Source organism: Montipora capricornis, chromosome 3 (assembly GCF_036669925.1).
Source record: "Montipora capricornis isolate CH-2021 chromosome 3, ASM3666992v2, whole genome shotgun sequence".
Taxonomy (NCBI): Eukaryota; Metazoa; Cnidaria; class Anthozoa; order Scleractinia; family Acroporidae; genus Montipora; species Montipora capricornis.
The window spans coordinates 15,523,358-15,536,816 of NC_090885.1; the positions used below are offsets into that span (position 1 = coordinate 15,523,358).

General features: G+C 39.9%; 2 protein-coding genes and 1 long non-coding RNA gene across 3 annotated transcripts in view; 1 reads left to right on the plus strand and 2 right to left on the minus strand.

Moving 5' to 3' along the window:
- Nucleotides 1-424: 424 nt before the first annotated feature.
- Nucleotides 425-1,864, minus strand: LOC138042365 (histamine H2 receptor-like). The gene has a single exon (XM_068888227.1). It carries the CDS (start codon nucleotides 1,489-1,491, stop codon nucleotides 469-471), a length of 1,023 nt encoding a protein of 340 aa, XP_068744328.1. The 5' UTR covers nucleotides 1,492-1,864; the 3' UTR covers nucleotides 425-468.
- Nucleotides 1,865-4,018: 2,154 nt separating this feature from the next.
- LOC138042382 (uncharacterized) overlaps nucleotides 4,019-13,459 on the plus strand; it is a 25,870-nt gene continuing 16,429 nt past the window's right edge. Inside the window, exon 1 of the long non-coding RNA XR_011130989.1 lies at nucleotides 4,019-4,125. This is a non-coding gene — a long non-coding RNA (uncharacterized lncRNA). The remainder of the gene's footprint in view (nucleotides 4,126-13,459) is intronic.
- LOC138041159 (beta-4C adrenergic receptor-like) lies at nucleotides 6,684-9,252 on the minus strand. The gene has a single exon (XM_068886928.1). The coding sequence runs from the start codon at nucleotides 9,176-9,178 to the stop codon at nucleotides 8,192-8,194; it is 987 nt and encodes a 328-aa protein (XP_068743029.1). The 5' UTR covers nucleotides 9,179-9,252; the 3' UTR covers nucleotides 6,684-8,191.

Genomic DNA, 13,459 nt, shown 5'->3' on the forward strand with positions numbered 1-13,459 from the left:
TTGCTTTAAGGAGATAAATGGTTTTCTTTGTTGTCTCTGCCTTTGTCGGTAAATGCTATTCTCCTTTGCTCTTGTCTTCTCGACATTTTTTTCGACAGTAAACAGCCTTTATATTCCAAATTGAGAATGACTAGGAACGCTGAATTCTTTCTACAATATCGATGATTGGAGGTCAAGGTTCGTTGTGGGTTCTTTTGAGTATGAACTTTTTCTCAGCATTTGTATGTAGATCTAAGAATTCAGTTTCAGTTTTCGCCACAGACACGCATCTTCTTCCCCTGTCTTGCAAGAGTGTTCAGTTTGGCACTAACTAACTAATTGACCGCACCCCGCACGCATAAAAATCAATGGGGCCTCTCTTCGTTTGATGACTCTTTCGTGGTTTTGCGGTTAATCCAGTGTGCTGCACGATTTTCCCTGATCACAGAACAAGGCAATTTATTTCCAAAGAAAGCCATCCTAAATTTATCATAATCTTGTGTTGCAGATTTGTCTTCTTTTCATAATGTCAACTGTCTTTCTTCTTTGGAATGGCTTTTGGCAACAGTGCTTTCTCCAAAGATACTTAAACGTTGTTCGAAATTTCGAAAACCTCCAGGAATACAGCAAAGGGTTTAAAGAGGAATTCACGAAAAGAAGAAGGGTCGCAACATGACGAGAAACCATCACCGCCCTGTAGTTTGCATGACACGGCAGGCAGAAAAGGAATATCAGCTGTACAACTACCCAGGGAAAATAACAAATACAAAATGCCAAAACCACAGAGAATATAACCAAAAACACTTTCTTCTCTCTTTGATAAAGTATTAGTTGATTGGATGGAGAGTTTTCTGCATCCTTCATTCTTGTCTTATAATAATTGACTAGGTTTGCAAGCGTCACAGCGTACACCAAGGAAATTCCCTCCGAGGAAAGAAAGATTGAAGTAGCTAAAATTAACAACGGTATCAGAAGCGAGCCCCCTCCTACGGTGAGACACAGGGCTGCAATAGAACAGCAAAGTATCCAAATTGCCGAAGAGCCGAGAAGTACTCGTTTTTTAGTAATTATTGTCCGGTATTTCAAAGGCTTAGCCAGAGCGAAGTACCTATCGATCGTCAACAAAAGTACATGATAAGCCGACACGATAACAAAGTAATGGCCAAAAAATGTAACTAGACAAAGAGTATACCAAACTGTTTTCTGTTCAAAGAAAATAATCGACATTGCGAATGACGGAGCAAAAACCAAACCAACAAAGAAGTCGGCAATCGCCATTTCAAGTAAAATATAAGTTGTTGGAGAAGATTTGAGGGTCTTCAGTGGATCTTTCACGACGGCTGCAATGACAAGAGTATTTCCGAGAACAGTTGTTATTGATAAGGATATGTAACAAATACTTAAAATTATAACTTCAGCAAAGGGTGTCGTTTCGCAACTTGATCTGATCTGTTCAGACATCATTTTTAAAGAAGCATTCCAGATTTCCATGTGACCGAGTAACACCGCCATTTCTCAGTTTTTTCGTTAGCAGATTAGAAATGGATGTCTCCAATAAAAGCTATCTTTTCATTTCGGAGAAGTTTTAGGTTTCTTTACCCTTCCGTGGCGCGGTTACTGTACGATGGCTTCGAAGGTACGCCCAATGGTAGATCAGTGGAATACAACATAAACATTCGCCAGAATAGAGGGACTGATTTCACTCTTCCAGCCTTTTCACGCAAGTTGGCATGAAATAAACTCTGACTGAATTTCCTTTTCCTTTGTGAACTCTTTTGGTCTTAAAAAGATGACCAGTTATTTCTTAATCAAAAAGTCCCTTTGGCTTCTCAAATATATGCCCTCATCGAACAAATACATAATACTCATATTTTTCCGATTAAAAAACGCCCTGTCAAGATTCAGATTCAGCCAATCATGAGAGTCATTTTTCCATATTTATGCTTCCCTTTACATAAACGACATAAAAATCTCCGATAGGCTTTGCCCGAGATGATTGAAAAATAATCATGTTCAAATTCACCTGTTTTATCCACCTTATCTTTTTTTTCTCAATAAGAGATGGCAGTCTTTGGCTAAAATGCAAATGATACACGATATTTTTCTACAGTACATATTTGAAAAGCAAACACGAACAACGGATGGTCAAGTTCTTTATTAAAAATCAGTAAGAGATAAAAAGCCTTTGTGTTATATTAATCCCGTAAAGGCTAACAGAACTAGAGGGTTGAGAACTGGGCAAATAGCATCCACAGAGCAACCACTGGCCTGGACTAGCTGGCGCAGTATGGGGGTTCATCAATAGAGCTTTGTAGAACATGTTCAAATTATTTTCCTTTGAGTGCGCTTATATTCTAAAATCAAATTGACGCCGAAGGACGAAGGGTATTTCAATTCAGGTCCTCCTTTGTTTACTATGGTAATATTATTAAAAGCAAACCAGCTGTTGATGGGTAAGTTGTTACAGCTGCGACGACACAACTAATGAGTGCCACTGAGCATACGCACTTGAAAGAAGGCTCAAAGTACGCGTCCTCCAACGGATGGTCGCCATTAGCTACCTTCAGGCTTATTTCAAAGTCACAAAAGTTCTGTCCACAGAACTCCAAATTTCTCGTTTCTTTCGTACCGGCTTACAGTAATATAAAAGTGTCTTATTATGTAGATATTGATGAAATACCAGGATTTCTCCTTTTACTAAAAAATCATATCTTCACCGCGCACAGTGAACGTATCATTTTTATCTTTCACATGTGAGGATATCGCTGTCGTCATGGTAACGAACACGATTAGCCAATAAAAGGCGAGCTTCCTCTTCACTGTACGATACTTTTGTGCTTAAATATAATTCTTCTCTACTACATTAACATTTTTATTGCAAATTTTACATTATCATGATTTGTTTTTCATAACTTTCATATCTTGTTTCATGTTACACAAGATGCGTGTTTTAGTGGTTGGTGAACAATTTTTCATCATTTCGAAAATGAATAAAACAAGTTGTTTTAAATCTAGACATTTCATCAATATATATATAATAAACAGAACATTACATGGCCGCTTGGGGATACGAATTTTATCTTCTCTCTCACTCGTTCGCTTCGCTCACTCGTGAGAGATACTTGCAGCACTCGAAGATAAAATTCGTATCCCCGCGCGGCCATGTAATATCCTCTATTTATCAAGTGGCTTAATGGTCGTTCTCAACCTCCAATTCGAAACCGAAGAGTTAATGGTCTCTATGTTCTCATAGACGCGCGCAAGAAATTTTTCAATTTTCAAGCTCACCTCGCTCTTTCGTCCACATTTTCTTCGTCCAATCAGCCACTGTGAAATAAATTCGCGGCAACATTTTTAGTGTCCATGCAGTACCATCTCTTCTTTCATCGCTTCAGATTTAAAGATAACACTGGGCTTTCCTTGATGTTTTTTGTCGTTTTCGTTTTGGATTTAACCGAAAACCTAAAAATTAAACGAATCGAGGTCCAAGCTGTCATTGTTTGAAGCGATTAAAAAAAAGGCAGCAAAAGGTATAGCGCCAGTGCAGATCCAGGCCTGCGGTAAATTTATTTACATTTTTCACTGAAAAGCCCCAGTGTCTTAATAAAGAAATGTATTTTTTCCAATGCTGACGTGACTTAACGATACTCGGAAAAAATCCGAGTAGCACTTAGTTAATATCGAAAAAATACATCTCTAAATATATATTCTAAATGCATTACCGACACTACAGTCACTGTCGTCTTAGTTTCCGGTGAGAACAATGAAATTCTCCGATTTTTAGTTGGTTGTTTTGTTTTAAGTTATCCATTCAAATCCTAAACTTTTGAGCAGCACTGGCGACCTTGCGGTAAAAAAAGATCGAAGATTTACTGATGAATACCTTACCACCTTCAATGGTGTTTTCATTGGGCAGCGTTCTCTGAAGAACGAGTCAGGATGTGATAGGTGTTGCCCTTACGCAAATAAGGGGCAGGGCGTTCAGCAATTAAAACCGACGATTTCTTCAGAGAGAATGACAATATCATTAGCAAACGCCAGTATTCGATTTTTAGCCATATCAGCGGGTATTTCGAGTAACAATGACCGCGTATAAATGACCGGACTAGCGAAAGAGGAATGGAGAAGCTAAGAGAATGCGTGAAAGTAAGTAAGTAAGTAAGTAACTTTATTTAAACATGGAGAATCATCAGTTAAGCTTAAAAAAAGTAAAAAAAAAAAACGCTTTACAACTGTTTTACATGATTGCCGCGTGGGAATCCGATAGGTCAGATACTTGCTTGATTGTGCGTTTGAACTGCCCAATAGAGTCAGCATTTCTTAAGTATTGGGGCAAATTGTTCCACAAACAGGTCCCGCTATAACAGAAACTTCGTTTCAAATAATTAGTATTTGGCTTGGGTAGAGTAAGTTTACTTTCTAAGTTTCTCAAGTTATATTCAGCATCTCGTTGACTGAAAAGGCGTTGAAGGTATTCCGGGGCAAGATCGTGAATTGTTTTATACATAATAAGTGCTTTCTGTTTTTTACGTCGGAGAGAAAGCTTCTCCCACTTAAGAGTATCGAGAAGGAGGTTGGAGCTCGTATCAAAGGGTAATTTAGTAATTACCCTAGCTGCGCGGTTTTGTAATTTTTGCAGCTTATCCCTTGACTGGCCACTTAAGCGGTCCTAGACAGGACTGCAATAATCAAAATGAGGTAATATTAAAGCGTTATAAATTTGAAGCGCAGCATTAGCTGAGATAAAGTGCCGTATTCGTTTTAAGGCTCCTATAGCTGAGGAAACGTTCCTGCATATTTCGTCTACATGATTTGACCAAGAAAGCCGATCATCAATGCTAAGACCGAGGGATTTAGTGCGATCTACTCTCTTGATCATTTCGTCATCAATTCGTATATCAACCTCGTCACATTGAGTGTTTAATCTCTGCCTAGATCCAATTATCATTAACTCGGTCTTAGCCACATTTAAACTCAACCTGTTGGCTCTCAGCCAGCAGTTAAGGTTACTGAGTTCAGGAGTTAATGCTAGTTTAAGCTCTGTTAAAGTTTTTGCAGTTAGGGTTATATTGGTATCGTCAGCGAACATTCTCGGGGAAGCCTCCAGGAGGCAGTTAGGAAGATCGTTAATGTACATCAAAAATAGCAAGGGACCTAATATGCTGCCTTGCGGAACCCCACAAGTAATAGTGCGAGGAGTTGACAGTCTTCCATTAACGTTACATCTTTGGGTCCGATTGCTTAGGTACGATTGAAACCAAGTGATAGTTTCCTGGTCGGCCCCAAAGTATGACATCTTGCGTCAAATGATTTCATGGTCGATAGTGTCGAATGCCTTTTTAAGGTCAATGAACTGACGACGCCATTCAGGAAGCCATTGTCGATGTTAACAGACCAGCTATTTGTCGCCTCAAGCAAAGCTGTAATGGTACTGTGTAAGGAACGGAACCCTGACTGACAGCAGTTTTGACAGCACTTTAACTTGACAGCAGTTTATCATCATTTAGGTAATGTTAAAGTTGGTCATAGAGAAGTTTTTCAAGCACTTTCGAGACTACTGGGATAACGGAGATGGGGCAATAGTTATTTATGTCTGATTTTGAGCCTTTTTTAAAGATCCGTGTCACCCTAGCCAATTTCCATTCAGTTGGATAGATTCCAGTGAGGATTGATTTCGTAAATGCGTCTGTTAGTGAGGGTGCAACAATACTAGCTGCCATTTTTAATAACTTACTAGGGATCTTGTCAAGGGCAGTGGCTTTCTTTTCATCGATTTTTTTCAGCAGGTCTAGAACAATGTCGATACTCGGGGATTTTAGAGGAAACGAATTATCAGAGGGCGACAAGAATGATTCAGCGTCAACTTCTCCAACCGGAATATCACGAGCTAGCATTTTCGCAATGTTAGTGAAGTGCACATTGAAAGCTTCCGCCATATCATCGGCGTTATTTATAGTTCTATGATTAGCTTGGATTTCCCAAATATTGGACGACTTACAACTACTCCGTGAGCTAAGCTCGTTAATAAGATCCCAAGTTTTACGTGGATTGCCTAAGCTAGTTTCCAAGTTTTCAGAAAAATATCGTTTTTTAGCAAGTTTAGTTGCATTATTCACCTGGTTCCTAGCCCGAAAGAGAGAAAGAGTTTCTTTGGGCGTCGTAAACCCACACCAACCGCCACTTCCCGGAAATTGCATACCTTCAAAGGAAGCTAATGTTACTGAGTTTTCTTGAGAGACAAAGTACATTTTAAGTCCGGGGTAATCATCCTTTCTTCTGGCTAAGTTCATAACTGTGCGTGTCTGCAGTTTAAGATAGGTTCAGTATATAGCTGTGCTCCTTGAGTGGATGCACTCTGATGCATGGCCAATATATCGTATTTGAATATTTCCATCGTTCTATCAAACTTTTGAAAAAGGCGTACTGATTGATAGAAGGGTCACAAAAGACTTGAAAGGGGGTATTTGGGGCTTTATAAAAAGGAAAGCTGTCATTAGTTTTAAAGGGTAACCTTGATGAGATCAGTAATTCCTTAGGGATCGGATTTTAGCTAAAATTATTGGCCTTCCCCTTGAGTCAATCACTGAGGACGCACCTGTTCCGCAAAATAGCTACAAATATGGGCTAGTACTTCGTGTCAAGCCAACTTCATTTGCATTTACATTACATTTAAAATATCTATGGCTTCAATATAAATACAAGCGTTTTATGTAAACTCAGTTTAATTGCTCGGCAGGAATTAATTCTGGAGCTTTCTTACACCACCTTTCCTCAAAGAGAGGAAAAAAGGTTGTAATTCCAATGTCGACTTGCAACAATAACCGTGACGGCAAACAATTACTGTAGATATCTAGAGGATATTACACGGTGGCGAGAAGATATGAAGTTTATTTTCGAGTGGCAAGACTGAATGCGCTCCGATTCGTGAGATTTTTTTACGAGAACGTCATCTCAAATAAAAATTCGCGTTATTGTAGTCACTTCGTGACTCAGTATTTCAACCTTTTTAATAGGAAAAGGATGTGGTAGTTCCTCATACATGACACTGGTCGAACGGCGCTTAATTTAGGGGGGCGGGAAAATGAAAATTTATCCTCGAGTGCTGACGTTCTTCATAAAACCTCAAATGTGGCCGTTTCACATTGTTGTTTTGCAAAGAAATGGACCGTAAAAGTGAACAACCCACGTACAGGGCGTGCTAAGCTATTGTTTTTGTGCATCAAATAAAATATACAACTCTGTGAAGTTTTCAATGCCGTCGCCGTTGTCGTTGCTCTTAACAGAGTTCCCTATTGTTCTTGCCGCGAGAACGTAATTTCCATATTTTCGAGCTAACGTGCAATTTTCTTTTTATGTTACAGTGTATGGATAATAAATATACATGGTAGATATTAAAAAGCAGGCTTAAAGATAAGCACTGGGTATTAATTATCACAAACAAAAATACCCGTCTTGTCTTGTCGCAACTTTCGAGAAATTCCTTGAAAATTTTTCGATCATACAGCGTTTGTTTTTGTTGTTTTCGTTCTCTTGTTGTTCGTGTAATGAATGTATTTACATCTTCGTCACTAACCACAACAAATCATGCAGCGCTCCTTAATTATTCCAAACAACGAACAAACCATGTTCATTCATTAAAGATGAAAAGGCGGGAATAGTGACGTCGTTGCTCAATAAGGAACTTAAAAGCAACGACAACGAGGAACTACTTCACCCCTGTCATACTAAAAAGGTCGAAATAGCCTCGAAGTTATTACAATAACGCGAATTTGTATTTTGAGATGACGTTCTCGTTGCCGTCGCAGTCGTCTTTGCTTATAAGTTCCCTAATATGACCACTCTTATATGCCACTCGGCTCCCGGATGTCCAGTAGTGGCCGTGTTGATTCTAGACGATTGTTTTAGTTCTCGATAAAACACTCCCATCCATACAAGATCACAAAAACACGCGCGACAAAACGTTAAAAAAAACCGATAGGTTAGAGGTATCTGAGCGCGTAGTTAATTTTTGCCATGCTAATGTCATCAAAGCAATCCTATCTCAATCGTACTTTGTCTCCTCCATTCTTTCTAAAACAGACAAGTTTGTGTAATTATTCAGACTACATTACTTTTATCACAATTTGTGATAGCTCTGATGAGGCCTCGCAACCGTGGTGATGAGAAAGGCCTTCAGTTACGGCTTGAACATACGGTCGACTTGAAACCTTGTTCAAAGTTTTCCCACTTGAACTTTAAATTGACCATTTAAACGTGTTCCTCTGTTCTTCCATAAATGTCTTATTGTCTTTTTATAATTGGGAACTCGCCACGTGTACAGTATTGGGTTCAAAGCCGAGTTTGCGTAAGTTAAACTGCCTGAAAATCCGAAGGAGATCATCAGCCAAGACAAATTTGGATGGCATGGTTTACATAAATAAATGAGTATTTGAACTATAAACCACGGCATGTAACAGAGAAGAAATGCGCTGACTATTATAATGATTCCTTTTAAAAGTTCCTTTTCTCTTTGTAAAATGATAAAGTAGCTGTTTTCTTGATGTCTTTTTACTCGGCTTTCCTTGGAACATCTGCGAAAACGGACCAAGATTACAACGTTCATAATAAACATGCTAAACAGGATGAAGAGTAGTTGCACATTGTAGACAACGCCCATTATGGCAAAATAGTCGCGTAGCACCAGAAACGAGCAACTGAACGCCAGAAAATAGACCCAGCAAAGACAGCTTGCCACAAGCACTCGCTTGTTCGTTACTTTCCATAAGTACTGAAATGGTCTCATAACTGACAAAACGCGATCCACTGTCAACAAGAACATGTGCCCGAAGCTGACATTCACTGAAATAACGTTGACAGCGAAAATTACGGAAAGATCAAGTGGGCTTTCTCCTTTCGCAAACATTTCCCAGCCCCAGTAGGCGGAAAAAGGGCAGATTACCAAACCAACTAAGAGATTGGCTAGCACCATAGAGACAAGAAGGAAGGTGGACGGTGAGGAACGAAGTTTTTTCAGAGGATCTTTCCAAAGTGCTAACAGGACCAGTATGTTTGCAAATACGATTATCGGCGACATAACAATAGAAAGAATAGAACTTGTAATCGACAATGGCTTCACATTTTCCAGGTTTAGCCATGCTTCTTGTAAGACTTTCTCGCTAGTTATGTTCCAAAAGTTGAAGTGACCAACAACAGCGGCCATTTCAGTCCATCAGCGGCTCATGCAATCGAGCCGGACACAGAGATGGTTCAAAGACTGTTTGAAGCCAACGCCAATTTGGCTGCCACACGTGCGTATGGGCATTTTCCGGTTTTCTGCGTACGCTTTGTGATCCATGTCATCACTGATATTGGACCACTTCCTGTTCTCAGGGCGCCTTTGAAGAAAAGCACCCAAATATATACTCTTTCAAATATAAAGCTCTTCTGTTAAGTCATTTCATCAACTACTGACAACCAGTACTATTCCAATACCAGTGGGATCCAACAGGATAGCAAGTTATTTGTAACAACATAAACAACAAACCTATGAACGAAATGACATATGTAATGAATCATTTATTGAACTGCGGATGTGGAATCAAGAGAGGCTATGATCTGCGCAGTTATGAACGCAATTTTTAGCAATTCCGTAGAGAAGCCTGAAAATTCAGGACTTCAACGGGGTGTGAACCCGTGACTACGACGCTCTAACCAACTGCGCTATGAAGCCATTGACGTTGGGAGCTGGTCATTTGTGGGTTCTAATGTTTCCGTGAGGAATGAATCAACGATGAAATGATATATGAAATGAATCATATATTGAACTGCCGATGTGAAATCAAGTGAAGCTATGATCCTCGCAGTTATGAACGCAAGTTTTAGCAATTGCGTACAGAAGCCTGAAAATTGCGTTCATAACTGCGAGGATCATGGCTTCACTTGACAACAACTTATATCGGCACCTTTGAAAGCACATATTTGTGGTTCAATTATTTGTTACTAGCCTTTGAAGTTATTGTCTTGAACCTCTTTTCTTGAGAGAAAAGCTTGAATTGCACAAACGAGTTTAGAGGACCTTTTGTTGTTTTCGAGACGGGAAGTTTCTACAAGATCCGGATCACTAAACGGGGAAAAAGTACTTGACTTTACTAATAAAAACTATGACAGAACGCCTGCTATTGTTGAGTGTTTCTGTGTGGTATTGCTCATAATCCAAATTACGAACAATATAATGTAATATGGTACTTACCTTCAGTGATTATCGGTGAATATTCACCAATAATCACTGAGCCTGAGGCGAATAATTGTTTTTAGTATAAGTACACAGGTGATTATTTCAAAACAGAGAAAAAAAAAACATTTCAACGCGAAATCATCTTCACTTACAGTGGCAAAACGACTACTGGCAGCCATTTTGTCCGTTGAGGTGATTATCGGCTGATAATCCGAGATAGCGAGCCAATGAGAGCGCGCGATTTTGTATAATCACTTGTGTATTTATACTCAAATGTAATATGATACTTTCCCTCAGGCAATAACAATACCGGCCTGACGCAGAAAAGATAGAAGAAACGACGGTCGAACACACGTTTGTTCCTGAAACTGAATATTTTCTTGTATTTCCAAAGGAGCAATATAATGTCGAAAATTGCCTCTTTTCCCAAAAAGTGATGGTTAATCTTTTACATTTGACCGTGTTGTGAAATATTAATGTGAGAAAGTGAGTGGTCATCAAATTAATTTGAGTAGCCGACTGACGTCACTTAAAACTGGTTATTACCAATCCGATCCAGTGAAATACTGAGTATACTTCGCACTTGTTGTAAAACGTCAACTAAATGGAACGAGATGCTTCCGTGAACCACACACTGGGTTGCCTGTGGTACGTGTTACAGAAAATCAGAAGGCACTGAATTGTGTGGTGTTGAACTACAGCATTCCAGTCTCTGAAGAATAACAAATAAAAGAGAAGCGAGAAACATTGGCTTCTGGGCTGACATGTTGATAATTTTCAAGTTCCCTCACAACTTCTTTTCACCACAAGTTTAAGCGTGCCCTTTGAGCATCTGACAGCTTTGTAATACTAAAGTTCATTACGAGACAGGAATTGCACACGGAGCTAGTACTATTCTTTCAAGAACCAGCGCTTAAGTGGCAGCGAAGACGCCATTTTGAAACCAAAGGCTACTCCTGTTCAAGACTAAACCATTACCCGAATTCAACATCAACCTTCCAGCTTACTCGTCTCCAGACAGGCGGGGATATTAACCCCAACCTGGGTCCTACAATTTTTAAGCAGCAAAACCGCAAGAGTGCTAATAATCTTAAAATTGGACATCTGAATGTTCGCTCTCTCAAGAAAAGCGAGCACCTTCAACTTGTCAAACATACCACCTCGCAGAACAAGTTCGACGTGCTCACTCTATCGGAGACCTGGCTAAACAGTTCTATTACCGACCTGGAACTAGAAATCCCAGGTTACGACCTCTAACACCAAGCCAGGCGGCGGAGTGGGCGTTTACGCCCGGAAAACCTACAAGGTGAAGGTTCTTGATGACATTTCAAACATCTCAGACAATGGCTTACATCAACTATGGATAAATCTTCAGGTTAGAAACCTTAAGTCAATTGTAATCTGTGCAATGTACAGGCCACCTGGCACTCCGCTAACTTGTTTTGACACTTATTTAACTCCAAGTTTGATCACTGCTTCCTTGCGAAATAAGCCGATATATATACTCGGGGACGGAAACTGCGATATGCTTAAGCCGGATTGCAGAGGAGCCATCGCTTTGACAAATTTCTGTAACAGCTTCAATTTATCCCAATTAGTCTCGAGACCTACTCGCGTAACTAAAACTACCGAGTCATTGATTGATGTGATCATAACCTCAAACCCTCAGCAAGTTATTGAAACTAATGTTATGCCAAGCTCAATAAGCGACCATGATCTTCCCTATGTTGTTCTTCGCATAAAGAAGGAACGCCGTAAATTAACATATATGACTGGGAGAAGTTTTAAGGGTTATGCAGCTGATCGGTTTTATAAAGATATGTCTGAAGTCCCGTGGTCCTTGCTCGATATTTTTGATGATGCAGAGGACAAACTATATGCTTTTAACTTTTTATTCAACGATATCCTAGATAAACATGCACCGATCAAAATGATGAAAATACGTGGGCGTCCAAACCCTTATGTCACCGAGGAAATCCGCGAGCTTATGAGAATAAGAGATAACTGGAAGAAAATTGCTAAGAAAAGCAAAAACTCCTATGCCTGGCTGCAATACAAGATCTGCTGCCGCGAGGTAAAAAGAGAAATTCGGCTTGCAGAAAGAGAATATGTAAATCAGCAAATTCAAAATAACAAAAACAATACAAACTGCATATGGAAATCGATCCGTTCGTGCATACCACAGTAAAGATCAGTAAAGATCATAAAGGCGTGGCTAATGAATTTAATCAATTCTTCTCAAGTGTCGGCGAAAACACGATTAAAAAGATAAAAGAGATGGCAGCCACAGCTGAATGCAACTACACATTAGGCCGAAATTCCTTTCAAGCAAGAATTTACCCGACATCCGAACAATTTTCTTTTACCCCCGTTAAATGCCATCAGGTGGAAGATATTATTAAGACCATGGCCCCAAACAAAGCCCCTGGGATCGATACGATACCTGTACGGATAATTAGGGACTGCCTTCAAGCCATTTCGTACCCTCTTACTTCAATAATCAACACCTCACTTTTTACTGCTTGCTTCCCAAATGTGTGGAAAATTGCCGAGGTGAAACCAATACCCAAGGAAGGCGATCACGAAATAGCCAATAATAACAGACCTATATCACTTCTACCTATTCTATCAAAAGTGTGCGAGAGAGTGGCTCACAATCAGCTTATGGAATACCTAACTTCTAAAGGCCGCTTATCTACCAAACAAAGTGGTAACAAAGAGAAACACTCCACCGAAACCTCTGTGATTCAGACCACCGACATGATATTGAGTGTGATTGATAAAAAGCACTTGACGGCGGTAATTCTGCTTGACATGAGCAAGGCCTTTGACAGTATAGATCACAACTTGCTTCTTGTCAAGCTGCAGGACATCGGTGCCTCGCCTTTAGCTTTGCAGTGGTTTCGTAGTTATCTAACCGCTCGCTATCAGGTTGTCACGATTGGGACAGCATCATCGGAACGACTACACGTGGCCAGTGGAGTGCCTCAGGGGAGTATTTTAGGGCCACTCCTCTTTAACATTTATATGAATGATTTGCCATCAGTTCCACAACATTGTTCTGTCCAGTGCTACGTGGACGACACTAAGCTCTTGCTGTCTTTCCGGCTTCAAGATCAATCACGTATAGTCGCAGAAATAAATCAAGATCTTACAAGAGTACGTAACTGGTGTTTCGATAACCAGTTACTGTTAAACCCTGACAAGACGAAGCTCCTAGTTTGTGGCAGTAAGCATGGGGCAGCCAAAACCCGCAACTTCAAGCTT